General features: G+C 36.1%; 2 protein-coding genes across 4 annotated transcripts in view; both read right to left on the reverse strand.

The window, feature by feature from the left end:
• Positions 1 to 8,328, reverse strand: part of LOC5565689 (nicotinate phosphoribosyltransferase) — a 77,668-nt gene extending 69,340 nt beyond the window's left edge. For 2 of the 3 annotated variants that reach the window (XM_021845832.1, XM_021845831.1), the window contains exon 1: positions 7,709 to 8,327. In XM_021845832.1, the coding sequence (XP_021701524.1) occupies positions 7,709 to 7,820 (112 nt within the window). In that variant the 5' untranslated portion in view covers positions 7,821 to 8,327. Of the gene's footprint in view, positions 1 to 7,708 lie in introns of all 3 variants that reach the window. The other variant, XM_021845830.1, reaches the window with a different exon arrangement.
• A 2,243-nt stretch (positions 8,329 to 10,571) lies between these two features.
• LOC5565693 (transcriptional repressor CTCF) overlaps positions 10,572 to 20,973 on the reverse strand; it is a 35,877-nt gene continuing 25,475 nt past the window's right edge. Inside the window, exon 4 of the mRNA XM_021845833.1 lies at positions 10,572 to 11,027. Within this exon, the coding sequence (XP_021701525.1) occupies positions 10,869 to 11,027 (159 nt within the window). The 3' untranslated portion in view covers positions 10,572 to 10,868. The remainder of the gene's footprint in view (positions 11,028 to 20,973) is intronic.

Below are 20,973 nucleotides of genomic sequence, written 5' to 3' on the forward strand. Positions count from 1 at the left end.
ATTTCATCAGGAGTTCCTTCAGAGATCGCAGCTAGAATTCCTCTAGAGATTATATCAGGGATTCCTCCTGGAATTCCGTCAGGATTTCTTCTTAGAATTTTCGCCAGGCATATATTATCCCTCAAGGGATTTCATCAGTAGTTTCTATAGGGATCCCGTCAGGAGTTTCTTCAGAAAATCTATTAGGAGTTCCGCCTGGAATTCCTCCAGAGATAATATCAGGAGTTTCTCAAGGAAATGCAACAGGCTTTCTTTTAGGGATTGCATAAATAGTTCATTCAGGGATTCCATCAGGAATCTTATCAGTAATCTATTAGGAGTTCCGCCTGGAATTCCTCCAGAGATCATATCAGGAGTTTCTCAAGGAAATGCAACAGGCTTTATTTTAGGGATTGCATAAAAAGTTCATTCAGGGATTCCATCAGGAATCTTATCAGTAATTTCTTCAGAAATTTCAACAGGAGTTCCTCTAGTGGTTACTTCAGAAAATTTCTTCAAAGATTCCACCTGGAAGCCCTTTAGGGATTATACCACTTCTCAGATGTTCTTCCATTGATTCCATTATAAATAATTCTAAAATTTCATTATAAAATCCTCTTGGGATTCCATCAGAAGGTCTGTCAGGGATTCATCAGGAATTCCTCTAAAGGTTTGTTCGGAAATTCGTCTAGGGTTATTCTGGGTTCCATCAGGCTATTTATTACTCCTCCCGGAGCTTATTATTATTATTTTACCAGAATTTTCCTCTAGGGGTTTCTCTTGGGGATTCTTCAAGATATTTCTCCAGAAACCCTTCAAGGGAATCCTCCCGGAATTCCTTAAGCGATGGATTTCTCCCGGAAATAATCAAGGGATGCCTCTCGAAAATCCTCAAGGAATTCCTCCCGGAAGGTCTCCAAGGGTTCTCGAGGGTTATTAGCAATTCCTACAGGGATTTTATCATAAATTTATTATAAAGATTTGATAACCGGAATTACAAGCTTTCCCTTTCGGAATTTCCCAAAGAATTTCACATAAAATGCATTAAGGGATTCCTCATGGAACTCCTCAAGGAATCAATCCTGAAAATTCTCAAGGGGTTCAACCGATTTTTTTTCAAGGACCTTCTCGCGGAATATTTCCAGGGATTCTTGAGGGTTTTCAAGAATTGGCAGAAATTTCTTATAAGGGTTTCAGTGATTTGGGCAGTGTCTACATATTTCAATATACAGTCAGCAACTTCGACCCGCAGTAGCATCCATCATCGTTGATTTCTTCTTTGTGTGATAGTTTTTTTGACAATACTTGCACGAATTTGATAGAGCGTGCATTCAGTTTTTCAATTACTCTTTCTACACAGAATCTCATCCACCTACTGACATTCAGTGGCAGAAAATTCAATTTCGCCTGTGAAAAAATTCATTTTCACCAAAATACCCCCAAAAACATCCGCAAATTGTAAAAGTTGTACTTTTTTCTTTAAAGACATCCATGATTCATCAAATATAGGCATCACATTGCCGTTTTCTCACACCAATAATATAAAATTCAGTCGTAATTTTGTACATTTAATTCTCATTTCAGTGCCTCTAGGTAAAATTGAACATTGAAATGACACCAACAGAGGGTGAAACTGAATGTGCGCGTGTGTTGCACCCACTTTCTTTCTCGTTGCATACGCTTTCATAGTCAGATTGGCTTCGTGCTAACGGAGTTTGTATTTGTTCGTTTTTGCACTGATCGGGAATCATTCGGTTGAATTTTTACGACACTGGATTTGGGAACTCACCAGTATATTATCCAGTGACTTGATCAGTAGTTCCACGTGGGACTCAAAAGAGGAATTCCTTCAGGGATCCCTGAAAGAGCTCCTCAAAGATTTTGAGGGTAATCCCTGGTTCATTCCCTGGAAAAATTCCTTCAAGAAATACTAGAAGGAATTGATGGATAAATTCCTTTAGGGATCCTCGAAGAAATTTCTGGTAGATTCGTGAATTCCTGCAGAAATCCCAGGACGAATGCCTCGTAGGATCCCTTCAGAGATACAAGGAAGAATCTTTGAAGGAATCACTGGTGGAATTTGTAAAAGAATTTATTGAAGATTCCCTTGAAGAATACCAAAGGATAAGCTGTGGGAACCTCTCAAAAATTGCAAACGGAATCTTTGAAGGAATGCCTTCCTGTATAGGAAGTTTCGATAGATCCATATTTTTCGTGGAACCCCTGAAGGCTTCATGGTGGAATCCCTGCAGAAACTCCTTCTGTAGGAATTTTTGAAGGAATTTCTAGAGAAAATCGGTGAAGGATTTTCTGGAGGAATTACTAGGGAAATCATTGGAAGATATTTGACAGGAGCAATCGCTGGTGAAAATTCGCGGTAGAGTTTTTGATGGAATTCCTGTATTACATTCTTAGAAGGGGTTTCTTGATCCTGAAAGAATCTGTTTAGAAATTTCTGATGTTTCGCTGAACGAATTCTTAAATAAATCTTTGGAGGATTTTTTGGTGGATTTCTTGAAGGAAGCGTTGGATGAATCACTGAAGAAATTCCTCGGGAAGTTTTTGTATAAATCCTAGGAAGAATCTGTAGAAAGCCCTGAAAAAAGTCCTGGTGAAATTCTTGGGGGAATTACTGGTGTTGAAATTCTTGACGAATCCCTTGAGATGTACCTGAAAGAAGGTAATGGGTGATGAAATCCTTGGAGCTGGAACTTACTTCTAGAAGAATTCCTGGAGGAATCTTTGAAGAAATTGTTATAGCAATTTCTGCAGGAATTATTTGAGGCAGTCCTGAAGTAAACCTTGAAGTATTACTGAAGAAATTGCTTGAGGAATTTTTCTGGGTCGATTTGAAGAAATCATTGGAGGAAATCCTGAATAATTTGTAGAGGAACCTTTGAAGAAATCTCTGGAAGAATGTTACCTGATGATATGCCTGAAGGATTTTCCCCGGAGGAATTTCCGGTTGAATCTGTGGATAACTTTGTAGAGGAATTATTGATAAAATTGCTGGTAGAATCCCAGTAAGAATTTTCAGAGTGTCTACTTGTTTACCGCAGTGAAATTCCCTGATATTTTCAGGTTTTTTTTTAATAATTCCAGGATCAACATACACTTTAATTTTATAAGACCAAAACAAACTAATGACAATTTTTTAAGTGTATTCACTCTTCTAGATATTTTAAAGCTGTGTGCTACCAATATCGAAGCTCAAGTTCAGTTCAAATGAATTGTATTGATTAAAATAGTGTCCTTTATTTCGTTTGTAAGAGCTCTGTTCATCATTGTGTTCAGAAGCTCCCGGGTATCCGACCTGTATAACATTTAAATGTGGTAATTTAGATAAATTATGATTTGTTTGCATTTAATTAAAAAACATTCAAAGGCTCTTATTGATTCATGGTTGTTACGAAATTGTAAATTGAAAGTTGTTTAAATTCCAGATCACTTTTTTTTAAATTTTTCAATAATCTTAAAAATTGTTCGTGGAGCAGGGTTGGTAGGTACTGCGTGTCTTGAAAATAGGAAATTAAGAAGCCTCTTGCTTAAAAAAAGAGACCAAAAAATAATCAAAAACAAAATGAAACCTAACAGAAACCAGGAGAAAAATGTTTGGTTCTTTATGGAATAAGACCTGACATTTCTCTGAGAATATTTCTAAATCTTTTTTGTGAGTTTCCTCGTGACATTGCGACAAATAATACTGTTTGTATTACTGTATGCATTTTCGATGATTTTCTAAATAAATTTCATCAGAAATTATCTTAGGTATTTGACCATAAATCCAGATGTAACTCCAAAGATATCTTCAAGTTAGATAGAAAGATAAATATTGTAATTTGAGAGATTTTTATTTTTTTAGAAGTTCATTTAGTGATTTTTTCCCATAAAATACTTCAAGAATTTACCTAGGGAATTCCTCTAAAAATTTTGTGTTGGATATCTCAAAGTATAAATTGTATTTTTCAAAAAAAAAAAAAAATCACAGAAATTACCTCAGAGATTCCATCAGGAATTGCTTAATTATATAATTTCAGATTTTTTTCAAGAAATCCTTTAGTCTTCAAGGTTTTTGTCAGGTGATTCTCCCATCGGTTTTTCCTAGAACATCCTCCAAGGCTCCCGTTTTAAACATGTTGGAATATTCAACCAGAATCTTCTCCAGAGATGCCTCCAGGGATTTCTCAGGATTTCCTACACAATCGTCCTGCAGAATTTCCTTAAGATTTTGACTAGGAATTTCTCTAAGGAGAAGGATCTGGAATTACTTCAAAGATATCTCCTTTTTTTTAAATTCCTCCAGAGATTTCTTAAGGAAGTCTTCAAAGATTTGTCCAAGCATCTTAAAGTGACTTCTGATAGAACTTGTGTATGTTCTTAAGTCATTTTTGATAAATAAGAATTTCTAGAGGATCTCTTGGCAAAACTTTAGAAGATTTTTCAGATTGATAGCTAAGATAATAGAAAAAAGAAAAACAAATCAATATTGAATCTCTATGAAGGAACTCCTTGAAAAACGTAATCTGTAAGAAATTGTTTAGGAAAGATCGAAGAATTTCATGGATAAATAACTGTAGTTGTAACCGGTGTGGAACCTTAAATGAATATTTGAAAATTCCATGGATATTTTTTGACAAATTCATTGAAAAATGTTTGGAAGAACTGCAGTAACCCTTGGATGATATTCTGGGGAAATGAACAAAATCTGGAGAAACTGAATCACGAAACACATGTCGAATTTAAAATAATAGATTTACTCGAATAATTACTCGAGGATTTTTTGTAACTATTCTTTGGAGTGAATGTGGATGAAATGGCTTAGAAATTCTTGTCGGCTTTCTTGGAAGAAAAAAAAAAACCCTGGACGAATTTCATTAAACATTGTATGGGATTTTTTGGAAGATCTATCAGAGTAACAGCTGAAGAATTTGGTTGAAGAGTTGGTGAAAAAAATATCTCGAGAAAGTCTTAGAATAGTCTTTGGAAAATGTTTCATGGTAATCCCTGAGAAAATTACTGGAGGTAGTAACATTGAAGTTTTCAAGGATTTCCTGAAGCAAATTCTGGAGACATTCCTTTAAGCATCCTTTGAAAAATTGCTGGAAGAATTGGTAGGGCTCGGTCGATTGGCCACTCGCTGGTGTTGACCAATCGATCAAGTTTTCAGCTTGAGCCGCTGTCTGGTCTCTAGATTTGCGCTCTTGAGGGTTTGAGTTTTGGCTTCGTTTTAACTGTACCAGAAAAATCGTTTTTTTTTTTGTTTCATCGCCGAAGTTTTTTTATCGTTTTAATTTGCACGCGTTCTGTGTACAATCGAGTTCGGGTTTTCACGGCGCCGGAGTGATATTCTGCTTTTGTGAAATGAGCATGCTGATTAACCCGTATAGGCCTGAGTGAAAGCAAAAATACTGAAAACCTCTCCGCTCAGCGAATTCTTAACGGATTCAAATGATTTTTTGTCAGTTCACTGGCCCACATATCTAGTTTCTGGAAGTGGCTAGAGGAACTCAGAAATATTCATGTGGCCGGAGTTATTCCGGTGGGTCACTGGGTCAAGTCGGGTAAAAAAGGGCTATTGTTTGGGACATGCCAAATAACCTTTATTTATTTGCAATGACAATCATTTTAATTTGCATAAATCATTAAGATCTGATATTCAGCATTATAAATCAAGAGTTTTGCACCGTTTAAAATATACCTGATGTGGCCATTCGGACGTAATGCCCGGAAGAACCAGCTGTAGATTCGTTGGATACTAAACCGTTTCAACTCCCGAAAAGTAGAAATCAAACATAACTGTGTACTAAAATGCGTTCCCATAAGCTTAGCACAGATGTTTAGATACAAATTGGCCACTTTCTCATAAGTTTGAGGCGTCCCGGGACCCGAAAATGGTCATTTTTATGACTAATCTAATGTAAAACTCATAGTTTTCCAATTCAATCGTTTCTCAAAAGGTTTACACTGATGCAATTTTCTTAAAATTCCGTCATGTAGTGGCCACATTATAGCCGATTCCGGAAATTAGCTGTGACTTGAAATTTGACTAACTTCAGAGGCACAAACGCACAGTACCCTTCTTACCCGACCTGACCCAGTGATCCACCGGAATAACTACGGCCACAAGAATATTTCCGAGTTCCTCTGTCTACTTCTAGAAACTAGATATGTGTGCCAGTATACTGACAAAAAATCATTTGAATCCATTAAGAATTCGCTGAGCGGTGAGGGTTTTAGAATTTTTGCTTTCACTCAGGCCTATACGGGTTAAAGTAGCTTACAGCTGCTCAATAAATGGATGGAGGATCAATTTGGTGAGCTCGTTACATACTTTTATTTTAAAAATACAATACATTTTGAAACGTATTTTATCATGACAACGGTGAGAATGTTACTTCAATCAATTGATTTTACAAAATATGAACAGTTCGTCACTGTAAGTTTAGACATAGACTCTTGTACATTAACAATAAAAATCCCATACATTTCATTTTACCTGATTTTTATCATTATAAAAAATTACCTTTGAATGTTCGGCGCTTAAAGTGTCGACTTACCGTATGTTCACGTTTTCTTTAGCGTACTGATAGGTATTTTTTGAAATAAGGTTGCATGAATCGTATCAATTACCAAGGTTAATCCTGATCATGCAGCTATGATCCCTCCCCACTAACAAAACTCCTTTACATGACAACCATGGAGGTACAGAGGTGATCTCGGTCTCTAGTAACAATGGATGTCACACTAACATTCTTTTCCTTTTCCGATGACTGCAAGGACGCGGCCGGCGCCGTTATTGACTTTTTAATGTTTGGAGTTCTCGAAAGTGTATATTGAAGATGGAAAGCTACTCCCAAGATACAACTCTTAGTTCCTTGTGCAACTTCGATTATTCTGGTCAATCACGGATAAGCAACTATGAATTGTATGGTCATCAATGCTTATGCTTGCTTAATACTTCAAGCGAATTATAACTCGGATTCCTCATTCATATCCATTTTTTTCCGGTAGTTTAATTTTAAATGTTCTGCTATGCAAAAGTCGTAGACATTTGCTCCCCTCAGCCACAGAATGCGAAAAAATGTAATGCTTGAAATTATACTAGCAAAGGAATTTGAAAAAAATCTCTTAGACAATAATCCAGCAACTCCCGCATGATATCCCTTAGCACATTTCCTGATTTTTTTTTTCCTAGAGATGGAGAAACTTCTCAACTTTTCGTTTTTTCAAGAGTTCGTTCGAGAACATGTTCAAAAATTCTCGAGAAATGCTTTCAAGTTTTTTTGCACAGATTCTATAAAGTTTCTATGAGAAGTTCCGAAAAAATTTCTTCAGGAATATATCAGGAAAGTCTTCCAGACAATTTTCTTCAGGTTCCTTCAAGAATTTCTCCAGAAAATGATCATAAAAAAAAATAAAATGTTTTCGAGATTATTTTTATATAATTCACCTAGCAGTTTTACAGGAATTTATATAAGTTTATACTACATCGACGCAATATTCTTTACATAGATTTAATAGAAAAAGGATATTTTTTTTGATTTCGAATGCATAATTCAATAATAAATTGTAACGGACAGATTTACTTCTAATCAGGCATTACAGTTATTCATTACTACATGTATTAAGAGAAAAATATTCCGTAGGCACAAGAGTGTATTTTAGCTGCTCATTGAGAAAAGAGAGTTCATAATTGCGATGATTACAGAGTGGATGATGCAAGTCCTACCTGTTAGCAGAGGCTGGACCACACTGTTGGAATAGTACCGATTCCAACTGTTCTTGCTGGCGGCGAAAGCCCCATCCTCCAGCAAATCGACACTGTTGTTGGATGACATCATGTAATTTCACACCACTTTTCCCTAACAGCTGATTTAGAACTGTGCACTAAGCTTGGAAGTTTGCAAAAATCTTGGCCGAAATTCTTCCTGGCGTTTGGGACACTCTTATCACCTTTCCTTGTCAGCGCCAAATTTTACCCACACTTGTGCCCAAAATTATCACAATCAAACTTCCGAAATTCGCGAATTAATCGGATCACTAACACCGCAAACACTTTCCTTTCTTCCACGCGCGGCTCGAAATGTCACCAAACTTTTAATTTGCGAAAATTATTTGCAACCAGACAGAGCACCGTCTGCAACTTGAGGCCACTGAAATCCGACTGATAGCGAGGAGGCAGGGAGGCCACTATCAGAGTAGGAACCAGTTCTTCTTACACCAGCCAGAGAGATGAGTGAGTGCGGTGCCCTTGCCCCAGAAGGAATTGGCCAGCTCCAGCCCAAGGATTAGATTAGAGTTTCTGCGAACCGAACCGAACGAAATCGAAAGCACGACTGAATGTCAATGAAAGTTGCAGTTTTGGTTTATGTGTGGGGAGCGCGCGACGACATCGACGGTCTGCAGTGGTCGCACTTCATAGAAATGCTGACAAAAAGTATAAATGTCTCAAAAGCCCTAATTCATCGGTTACACATTGAGGGATAATGATCATTTCTCGCATAATCTGAGATAACGCCCCAAAAGCCATTGATAACCACGTGTGTAGCTCGTTGTTTCTGAGTAAATTAATGAATAACCATCCAAACCAACATCACTGGTAGGTAGATAATGATCCTTTCATCAACATTGAGTTGTTAAATAACATGTAAATCCACACTGAGGCAAAAATCTCGCATTATTTTCATAAGATCACACTAATGAACGCGTTTTTTATTATTTTTTTGTTGGTTCATAAGACACTTGCGTATTTCATTCGACGAGATTGAGATTCATAAGACAAGTGTATTTTTTTCATAATAATCAATTGTCAATGTCATAAGAACGCTTATGAACCCCATTGCTCATCATTGTGCAGAACCACGTGAGGCAAATTTTCTCGGTACAGCCATTTCACAATCATAAATTCAATATGGCTTCCGAAATGGACGTGTTTGCTGATTTCTCGCTGGCTGACTCCGTTTCTAATGCATCAAAGGGTAAATATTTTCTATTTATCATCAATTCCGCTGTAACTAACACTTTCTTTCGATCAGATTTAGGAATTGGATTCAAAGAATAAGATTTTTGATTGAAAATTCAAAACGATTTGCATGACGCGTAAGATATCACAAACTCCCCTCATCCATTAATCCGCCCTAACGTAAACCTGCACCAATTCAAGCGTTCTTCACAACTTTTCTCAATAATGTTTCGCTGTTATAATATACTTCTTCGCGTTCAAAATAGGTTAGCCAACTAGAGAAAATCTAATTTTCATCCATTTTGTCGTATCGCAAATCGATTCTAATGCTTACAGTAAAGTGCTTTAATCGATTTGCGACATGACAAAATGGATGAAAATTTGATTTTCCCAAGTTGGTTAACCTATTTTTCAACGCGGATAAATATTATTCATTCATTGAAATTTATAATCTAAAGCTCAAATTACGCAAGACAGTCTTATGGAACCAAGAATGGATCAGAACGTATTTCATAAGACTATCTATGGATTTTGTTATCAAGTCAATGCTGGTTCATAAGATCATCTTACGAAATTCCTTCGAGGTGTATTATGGAAACAACATCTGCCGAAAACCATACGATGGTCTTATGAATTTCAAAGATTTTTCTTGTGTCGTAATTCCATAAGCAAATCTTATGACAGTCTTACGTTTGCTTTCCTCAGTGCATTCAAATGCTCAGAAACAACGAGCTACACACATGGTTTCCAATGACTTTTAGGGCGAGATCATAAATTATGCGAGAATTTAAGAGCGTTTCCTAGATATTTATCTTACACTAGCTATGATAACCTGTAAATTTCGTAGGCAGCGTCCATTTATTACGTAACTCCAAAATTGGAAATTTTTGACCAAACGAGCTTGAAATTTGTATGAAGAAAACCGTGTTAAGACAAACCGATGCTCTTCTGATACTGGTGTTACATCAAATAACTTCCATTTCTACAGTAGAAAATGCAAGTATTTTAAAATTTGTGCTCTTCTCCATCTATATAAAGAGAACAAGAAAAATGTTAGTGAAAGAATTTGCAAACTTTATTGTATTACTTTTAGCCAGCTTTAAACCACTGTGCGGCGACGGCGTAGGTTGTAGCGAAGCCAGACAAACAAACGAAAGACCGTTGCTTTACTACGAGTACCGTTATCGGTGTATGAGTGAGAAGACGAAGATCAAGACGGCCGCCGTGCAAATCTCCAGCGCACGACTGCAGAACGTGGATGAGGAGCGTGGAGAATGAAAACAGTAGGCTGGGCTGAATTTCTGTTTCATTGATAAACGCAGTGATGGAGGTTTGATTTTCATTCATTTTTGAGATTCGTACGATTATTTAATTATTTAACAATTAAATTGAGAAATATCGAGCACAATTCATTCAAAACACAGATACTTTCCGAAACTATTCAATTCTTCTACCGTGCTTCCACAGCGCAACGGCCCGCCATTGAAGGTATTTTGAAGGTCAAATTTGACGTCCCGCGAACGGCAAGACGACGCTCCCTCGCGATTGAGAAGTTTGGTTCGTGGTTTCGATTCGTTGCTACGGGTGATGGGAGTTTCGGATTAATGCCGCTAGAGGGACGCTGAGAGCGTGCTGTTTCGTTTTCACTTTATTCCTTAACAAATGCGCACACGTAAAAATAATCTTATGAATGTAACGAGTTTGCACAATTTATAAATTATTCAATGTTGAAATATGTAGACTTCTTTAGAATAATCCAATAAAATCAAAGCGCGTCTCTCAACAATCGAAATTAGAGTTCAGATTTTATTTCGGGATAAACTATTTACATTAATTGTACTTCTTATCACAGTGGCTGGGTATTTCAACGTCGAAATTCTAAAGTGGGATAACTCATAGATAACTATTTCACTTCTTAATAAAACATTCACTGTACTCGGCCGACCTTTTGGGAATTCTCCTTTTCCTCAGCTGCGGATGGGTGCATGCGTTTGCGGTGGGAAAAGCAGTTACCCGAGCTGGCGAACGATTTCGGGCACTGCGGACACTTGAATGGGCGCGATCCGGTGTGCTGGTTCTGATGAAACTGAAATGATAAATTTTATATTAGACGGAATCTTTTCTAGGAGCATTTGGGGGTTTGAGAAGAAAAAAAACGTCCAAAACTGCTAAACCATTCATATTGTATATTGCTTTTTACATACAAAGGTATCGACCGTGATAATTATATTTTGAATTTATTTATCGGCATATCGGTCTATTTTGCTCGAAGTAAGAGGGAGCATGGAGAAGAAAGCAATGAATACTAGATGGATAGGTACCGTACTCATGCTAAAATGGTCAATTGACAAAAAAGGACTCAGCTTTTACCTGTGAAAATGCTTAAATGAATACCAATTTAAGGAGCAAACTCTGTCTCAGTCGGGAAGTTATACACACTTAAAATAAATCACAGTATCCTGTGAAATAAATCACCGAATTTGAACCGTAAACAACAAAAATACAGATTTTCCTGTAAAAACTACTATTTCGCCGACAAAATCCGTGAAATCAACTATTTTACCGGAAGAAATCCGTGAAAAAAAATACTGTAAATCTGTGAAATACTAACGAACAGTTGGGTAACAGCATTATTTTCACCGAACTTCGGTGAAATCGTGTGAAAGCCACTCTGGCAGGCATAAGCTTCCTTTTGTTTCAGTTTTTGCACACCATTAACAAGCAGTGAAAGCTAGTTTAGTGGTAGCAAGCCTGCTTCCTGATCAGTAGGTTGGACGTTCGGTTCCCGGTCGGGCCATTTCTTGTTTTTCTTTATAATTTTATTCAAAGATTTTACAGATTGTTCGGTGAAAGCTTTTTCACCGAACCTTCAGTTGTTGAGATTACGGTGAAATTTCACGGAGACCCACACGGTCATGTAGGATCCAAAATACGCCGAAAATAATAGAATTGTGAAGCACTGTTTTTCATTATTTTGGACACACCAATACATTTTGGACCCTCAAAGCATATATTTTGGACCTCCGGCATTTATTATCGATTGGGGACAAAGTCCACGATACTGGTTATATGATATGCTTGCCCATAGTCTAATTAATCGATTGACAATGGATAAGCGAAGAAACTCCACGCTATTAATCCAGAAATTTGAAAAAAGTTTTTGTTTACATTTGAACAATTTGTGACGGCTTCAATTTATGTGTGTAACGTGTTGTAACGGTTGCATGGATGGACCGATTGATTTTAATTATTTTCAAATAAAATAAATACATTTTCCATGTACACACGGTTGATGCAAGTGCGAAATAGTTCTATCTTCCTAAATGACTTGCGAATTGAGTTGGCCTTTTGATTTAATCTAGGAAATTTGTAGGAAAACGGTCCAGGGGGTCCAAAATATATAGAGGTCCAAAATATATTGATTACCCTACGGTTCCATGAGTCGATATCGAGTAATGGAACATCGACTCATGGAGGTTTCACTGTATTTTTAATTGAGATCGCAGCACAGGCAAAAACTTTTAAAAATTCTATCTAGGTTTCGGTTTTTAAGAATTTTTATGAAAAAAATCTCCTTTTGAAAGTGGGTTGTTAAGGGATTGTCTATTCTACCTTTTCTAAGTTATTAAACTGGTTTGATTTATGCCCTAACAAATATATCAATATACTTTTTGCTTGTTCCATGAAGAAAGATTGCAATGTTAAAGTTAAGGTGTTTATTTCGTAAGTCACTGAATATCACCATAAACGACTAATCTTGAAATTTGGTAAAACTGGTTGGAAAATCTAGATAAAAATGTATTGATGTAAATATTTTTTTAAATTATATTTTCAAAATTTGTTCGAAATAGGAATTTGTTTGGAAATAGGAATGATTCTCTTACTTGGAAATTGTTTTGTTACTATTGATGCATTAAAGCATTACCTAAATGAACAATAATGATTTAAATTGACACCATGTCCAAATCCTTGCTTAAAACTAGAAGTCAATAGATGCCTGTTATTACCACACCAAGCACGATTATAGAATTTTACATTATCTTCATAGAAATAAACATTCTTCAACACAAAAAAAAACTTCACAACACACAATACGATAAAAGTAGAGGCAAACAACGTTCATTTGCAATGTATTGCATTGATATTTGTGATCCAATAAGAAAGAAAATCGTGTGATATTGTGATAAATTTCACTCTACTGATCAATTTCATCGAATTTACGGTATTCCTGTTAGGATTCAAGAATGTTTGCTAGGAGAAGTTTCTGGCAGGAGTATATGAGAATTTATTGAGTAATTACTTTGAAACGTGATTGAATGAGTTCCCAGTGGAATTCCTGATTAAATTCTCATGGAAAGATTCGTGTTGAAACTCTTGTAGAATCAAGGGTTTCTAGTGGAATTTTTATACAAGTTCCAGGAATATTTAGCATATATTCTCTAAAAATTGCCCATTTGGGCATTTTTAGAAGCTATTAAAGTGCTTTTTTGTGTCCTCAGCAAACTAATTATTTAAAACTCAAGAAAAACTCCTTCAGAGATGCTTGCATAAAAAAAGTGATGGATTTGTTCGGGAAAATAGAAATAGCTTGAAGTCTCTGACTTAGTGCTAGTATATGCCACTGATGAATTTTCGATTAAAGAAAAAACCTTGAATTCATGGAGGTATACTCAAATTTTGATGAAATGATTTTGTTAAATAACACGATAGAGCGTGTTCTTGTTTCTACATGAGCAAATTTTCCCACTCATAAAATGGCTATAGAGGTTAGCGACATTAGAACGCACGAACACTAGCATACGCTCGTCATACACAGTTTGTTTTTGTTTTCATCTTAGAAACTCGCATGCGCTTTCCAGACTCATCAAAATGCATATGGAAATACAGTATGACCCATAAAAAAAAATGCGAAAATCGTCATATCATGTGTTCTGGTAGTTTTTACACAGAAAATGTGAATGAAACATATATATTATTCATTACTTGTATTGTTTAATCTATTTAGACTCATTTTTTCGCTTTGGACATGATTTTTATCAGTTACTTTCACCATATCAGAGAGGAATTGGAAGCATACCTTCAAATTTTATCATTCGGACGTCAAGTTCAATATCTGTGTGATGAAAGCTTCTAAGCCATCAACGATATCGTGAGATTCTTCACAGGCCTTGTCTCCAGCATACGCCCATATCAAATGATAAAATAAGTTCATACCTGGGTAGTTGGAGACTTAAACATATTTTCGAAAAAACGGCTCATTTTGGAGAGCTTTGATTGAACCTTCATATAAGTGTGATAAGCGGCTCCGTTTTGGTCGAAACCTATGAGCTAGTATTGATATAAGTTGTCTCTTATCGAAGGAACAAATTTTATCAACAAAAACCTGTTATAGGCCCAGTGTTGACCAGACTCATTTCCCCGAAATTCGAATTGTGAAACCATGAACTGTTATAACTGTGCGTTGTATTCCTGAGATGGAGGGGGAGGTGGTTTGGATTGAGTGTTGCACATGGGATCCGACAGTTTCGATCACGGTGGGCCGTAATTCAAGTTTCGGTGAAATGATTCGCACTCACTCACTCACTTATTTCATTTCACCGAAACTTGAATTGTGGCTCTCTGGGATCAAAATTGATCGATTTTGTGTGCAGTACTCAAGCTTAACCATCTGCTTTTCTATCTTAGGAGGATAGAGCATGGTTGTAGTAGTTCGTGGCTTCGTAGTTCGGAAAATGTTATTTTCGGGGAAATGAGTCTGAGCAACACTGTATAGGCCCCGTATTTATTTTTTATTCAACCTTAACAAAAAAATAAAGGCATATCAAACCTATAAGACGCAAATGCCCTCAAAACTATGACCCTGGCAAAATATTTTATTGTGTTCATGAAAAACGCGTTCTCTAAGAACTCCTCCATACTCAAACTAAAATTTTCAACAATAAAGGGTGATTTTTGAAGGTGGAAAGTTTATCACCAGAGTATACGACAATCAGACGCTGTTTCTTGCTTTGGGCGGACAAAACCTTTGAATTTATTTGCTTTATTGCATTATTTAGGACAGTAAGAAAAATATGACAAAAATTGTCCTGGATAGCGAAGTTGTGTCAGAATATACTACAATAATCAGAAATTACATTCACTATCAAAAACAATGAAAATATCGCTTGTGGATGCTATATTCCCGTTCAAACAATTTTCGCATTTTTTTATGGGCCATACTGTATTATCCAATCTGAAAAAAAAATCCCGGATTCTGGGGAATTTAGAAGCAGAGTGCAGTGTTTTCCTCTAAGTTTCACAACCATATCTTCACCCATAACATTGAGCGTGATAACCACTATATCATAATAACACATTAATTTAAAAAACGGGTCCATAAATAAACCTTGAAACTTTTGGTCTTGGTTAACGTTTACTTAGTCGACAAAAACGCCACAGGGGTTTAACTATATAACACTGGGTCGGACATTTCGGAAGAGACACGGAAAATAAGGTGTGACAAATTGCAAAAAAATGTTTTTTGCAATTCCTCATCGTAATAGGCTGTCTTTCATCACGCCAATCTGTCATGGAACGGCCTACTTTCCTGCACTGAAGTATGCAGTGCGGGAATATTCATTACGCAACTGAAATCAGTGCTGTAATGATTCATTACGCAACGTGTTCTCATTACGCAACTGTTTTGAGTTGTGTAATGAATCATTACATAACAGTTTTTCAAAAATTGTAGAATAATGCCGGATGCATTCCGATATAATTTCTGATACCCTCAAGTGATCTTCTACGAAATTGCAAAAACTGTTGTACGTAACTCGTTGCAGAACTTGATTTTTACAGCACATATCGTAATTATCCTACTCGGCTAGCCTCGTAGGATAAATTTACGACTCGTGCTGTAAAAATCATCATTCTGCAACTTGTTCCGTAAACTACTATTTTTTTTTGGGTTTAAACGAACGAAAAACATTTAAAAATTGAGTATTGCTGTTTGCGTTTAACGTGCAAATATTGTTCAAATGCGTTTCAAATGCGGTAACACAAAATAATCAAAGGACACTTAGCAACCGTGATCCATATCACCGCCAACCTAGCAAAGAAAAGCTATCTTTGACTTCGCCTTACTTGTGAAAAATCTTACCGCGTTTGGTGTTCCCGCATTTGATATTTGCATTTCAAACGCACATAGCAATATATAACATGTGTTTCTGGCCTTAACATAAGCGTTTGGTATTAAAATTGTAGCAGGGCGACAGGAACCTATTCCACAAAAAGTGTCCAGGAGTAATTGCTAAAGAAATATTTTGAGGGATTCCTGGAGTTAACTGAAGCAGATATTTGGAGGAAGCTCTGAACTAATCTTCAAAAATCTTTTGACTAGTTTATTAAAAAAATCTTTGCAAAGATTCTGGTGAGATTTAGCATTTTTGTGTTTCGTTTTGAAATGTGTTTGGAGAACTTTAATTAATTTGTAAATGTTTTTTTGGAAACTATGCTCCTGTTTTATTTGTGTTTGTCACACCATCAAATTTTGGGTGTATTTTATCAAAAACTTTAGAATCCCATTGACAAAGAATTCTCCCATGCAGTCAATAGCCGTGGAAGTGTTCAAAAGAACACAATACTGAAAAACAGGCTCAGTCCCAGTTTGGGTAGGCTGAACATAACGTATTAGAAAAAAACTAGACAGCCTAATTTAAAGGTTTTTTTTTCTAATAATTCTGTATTTCAGGCGTTTATCTCGTATACGATATATAATCTGGGATACCGCTCTAGAAGCCATTGGTAACCACGTGTATAGCTCGTTGTTTTTGAGCAAATGAATTAATAAGCTTCCAAACCAACACCACTGGCAGGTAGGGAATGATCCTTTCTTCACCATAGCGTTGTTGAATAACGTGTAACTCCATTCAAATGATCAAAAACAACGAACTACCCACATAATTACCAATGGCTTTTAGGGCGCGATCATAAGTTATGCGAGATATTGATTCTGCATTGATAATAAGCCTTTTAAATTGAAACTCTACACACTTAGATTATTTCACGGATTCCTCTAAACCAGTGATCACCAAACGACGGCCCACAGGCCGCATGTAACCTCGAAAAGGGTGTTGGAACATTGGGCCGAAATACGTAAGGCCGATGTATGTATGGCGGAAGTTCGTTATACTGAAATACGTAGGCCGAAAGTGTCATTAGGCCGAATGAGTTAAAAACGATAGTAGACATCTTTCATTATTGATTATTCAATGGCACATTTATTCTTTTTATGTTGAAAACTATTAAACTAAAAACTATTCAAGCCCTTCTAATTTCAAAAGGAAAACGGAGAATCTCTGAAAAAAAAAATTAACGCTGAAATAATGACTAAGAGCAGGTTCGCGCTTGATTTTCAGTGGTTCGTTCTTTGCACTAAGCTTCAGAGAATATTTCTTCTGGAGTAATTGATATTTTTTCAAATTCAAATCAACCCTTTTCAATAATAAAATAATAGTAGTTTACGGAACAAGTTGCAGAATTATGATTTCGAGTTCTGCAACGAGTTATGTACCGTAATTTCGGGTGAAATTCATCACTTTTCACGGTTTTCTATGTCTGTTTTCTATGATGTTGCCAATTCCAAACAACGTAATGCAGGAAAACAAGAACGACGGTGAGCCTCATTGGTTTATATACTTAAATTTTCATACAGTTGTGATTTTAGTGCTGAAAATCGTCTCTAAAATAAAAAATAAAGGCATTCCATTTCGGGGTGAAATTGATCACCTGTCAAAACAATTACTGTTAGTTTTGAAAACAACTTTACTTAATTTGGGCCTCCTGAATCCAAATATGCTTGCCAAATTCTTAAGAATGTAAAATTTGTGGAAATAATATACAATTAATTTTCAACAATACCGCAGAAAACGCCTAAATGTAGGCAATATCCGAAGGAATATTCTGATATCTATAAAAAAATCAATTATTACAACAAAATGAACAAATTGGTACGAAATTTGAAAATAAAATTCGTTTTGGGGATATATTTCAAGCATCCTTACAAATTTTCAGGTTGACACCATGTCCTTGTTTAAAACTATAAGTTAATTGATGTCTGCCAATACCACACAGAACGCGATTATGGAATTTTCTATTATTTTCATAGAAATAAACATTCCTTAACACAAAAAGCTTCACAACATGCAATTCGACAATAGTTTAGACAAACAACGTTCGTTTACATTGATTGCATTGATTCCTGTGCTCTATTAGAGGGAAATAAAATCGTGTGACACAGTGATCAATTTCACCCTACTGATCAATTTCACCCGAATTCACGGTACAACATTTTTTGTAATTTCGTAGAAGACCACTAGAGGGTATGGTAAATTATATCGGAATGTATTCACCATTATTTTACAATTTATGAAATATTGTTGTAAGGTACCGCGGGGCAAGTGGGTAAATGGGGTAAGTGAAATTATTTGTATATCTTACTGAATATGTGAATTAACGTTTTTAACTCATGCGTGAAACTTTGAGGCCCCACTTGTGGGGCAAGTGAAAAGTAAAGAGACGTTTTTCAAAAACTTATTCTGTACTTTTTTCTTCAATTTTACATAAAAATCAATTTCAGCATACTGCTTATATTTGGTGGGAGTCAAGCTAAAAAATATACATGACCACATTTGTTTTAATTTGGTGGGGATTGCTCATCAAACCTTCCGGTCCGCCTCATAGTTACGTACTATTTGGTGCTGGGTGTAGTTCTTGTTTTTCCAGCTGTATTGAAAAGCATGAGCCATAGTCTTTGGCATACAATCGGATCTTTCTTTAGCAGAAATGAACCGAAATGTCTATCGACGACCGGTGATTGCTAGCAGATATAGTGGAGAGCTTGTCTTGAAACGTTCATCGCTTCAAGCTAGTTGAAAAACTGAATAGGGGGACATGGGGCAAGAAGGACACCCGGGGCAAGAGTGCCACCTCTAATTTCACGTAGTTCAAATCAATTTTTTTATGTTTAACGCAGGATAAGTATAAATTGAGTACTGATTGAGGGTTGTGTAAATATTACAGTTAAAAATGTTTAGTACAAAAAATTAGAAAAATGTCTTTAACTCACCAACGCAAAATATGCGAAATATTATAAGAATGTAAGACTGGAAAACAAGGTTTGACTCCCAATAAATACAAAACATATTGATTTTTCCGCACAGTATTGATGATTTTCAATTGTTTAATATGACTGTGAGGAATTTTTTTTCGAAAAAATCCTTTTGACATTAAATTTTACATATATAATAACAGTATGTCTTATGGGGCAAGAGGGACACCGCAATTTCCTCATATAAAATCAAATGAACTTTTATTTTTCTTGTTTAATATTGCATTCAATCAATGTTTCCTACTAAATAAAATCGAAATAAACCATCTTGGACATTCAAAATGGTTTCTGAAAATGCTTACTATTATTGTTACAGTCAAATAAGATGAAAACTAAATTAATTTCGTAAAATTACTTTTTAACTATAAGTCAACTTTTATCCCTCAGTTTTTATCTTTACTTACTCTAGAATTTATCCTTTAGGCGGGGAAATAATAATATACAAAATTTGTGGCATTTTGTTCCGGTGGTCTTCTTGCCCCATACGAGTGGCACTCTTGCCCCGTGCTTCGTTTAAATACCTCATAAGAAGGGACATTTTCAAAAATCTCAAATCATCATGTGTTTCTTATATTTTTGAAATCTATCGATAACATCATTTAGAACAAGAGCTGAGCTTGCCCCTACACTGGAATAATCTTCAAAAATTGTGCTTATCAACCATGATTTGAACCTATATATCTTAAGGTGTCCTTCTTGCCCCCAGCCCCCCTACACTGATTGCCTGTCGATCAGAGCCGAACTAGGCATAGATCGTATACATACATCTGAATCTACATGTCTCCGATGTATTACATCGTTCCAGGTGGGAGTTATGTGATATGTGAATATGGTACCATAACAGAATTTTCCATCTGAACGAAGTGATACATCATAATATTCCGCAAACTGTATCACACATCTACAGTATGTATTGCGTGAAGTTAAGACACAGCAGAGTATTGGGTACATAGGACCAAGTCCCTGCCGGGTGGCGCGAAACTGATGAGCGATAGACAATAGAATCAACAACACTGCCATAAGGGATAGTAGGCATGTGACTATTGTCGAAACTATGATTAGGAGGCAAATCAACATCCCAAGATCAAATTTTTGTTACAACCAATGTAGGTATTATTAAATTAGGCTGTAGAAAATGATAAATATCTGCAAGGTAATAAATGCTCGTAGTCTGTTTTCTTCGAATACACATGTATAAATTGTTAAAATTGCCGAATCATACGCGGAATTTATTAAACGGATCATGAAATTAGGACTGAAATCATAATGATCAGAGATTATCAACTTTCCTTTCGTCGTGCTATTTTTTTACCGTTAGAATCACCAAACTGATTGGTTTCCCACTACATACACCAATACAACAGCACAAAAACTGAAGTATTATAATCGCGCGTTTGAAACTTATTCAGTGAATTCTTGTATATAGCTAGTATAAATGACAGAATCATCAACTTCTTAAACTTTCTTCAACTGAAAACAGGATGCTTGTTTATCAAACATGCTCAATCTGCACTTAAAATCTCGGATCCAAATAGTTTTCTAAATAAAAATTGTGTCTAAATAAAACGTGCAGGCCAACAAAACATAATTGAGTAGGAGTTTACAAGTTACTTAGCACATGAAAAGCATTTTGAAAAGGGATTTTGACGGTTCGATTGGCGGCTTACCGCCTACTCGCATTTCTCCCTTTCAGGATCTCTACTCACAACAATAATTATTTAACACAAAACTAATATCAGATGGGCCGCCATTCTGTGGAGTGATGTGGCCCCTTCCTTTCCTTGTTTTCTTATCTTTCCAGAACAACCGAAATGAAGAAGGAAACCTCCAAGCCATTGTGGAGAAGTGATGTCACAACAGGAAGATACGCATACCCGGCACGCAA

Source organism: Aedes aegypti, chromosome 2 (assembly GCF_002204515.2).
Source record: "Aedes aegypti strain LVP_AGWG chromosome 2, AaegL5.0 Primary Assembly, whole genome shotgun sequence".
Classification (NCBI taxonomy): Eukaryota; Metazoa; Arthropoda; class Insecta; order Diptera; family Culicidae; genus Aedes; species Aedes aegypti.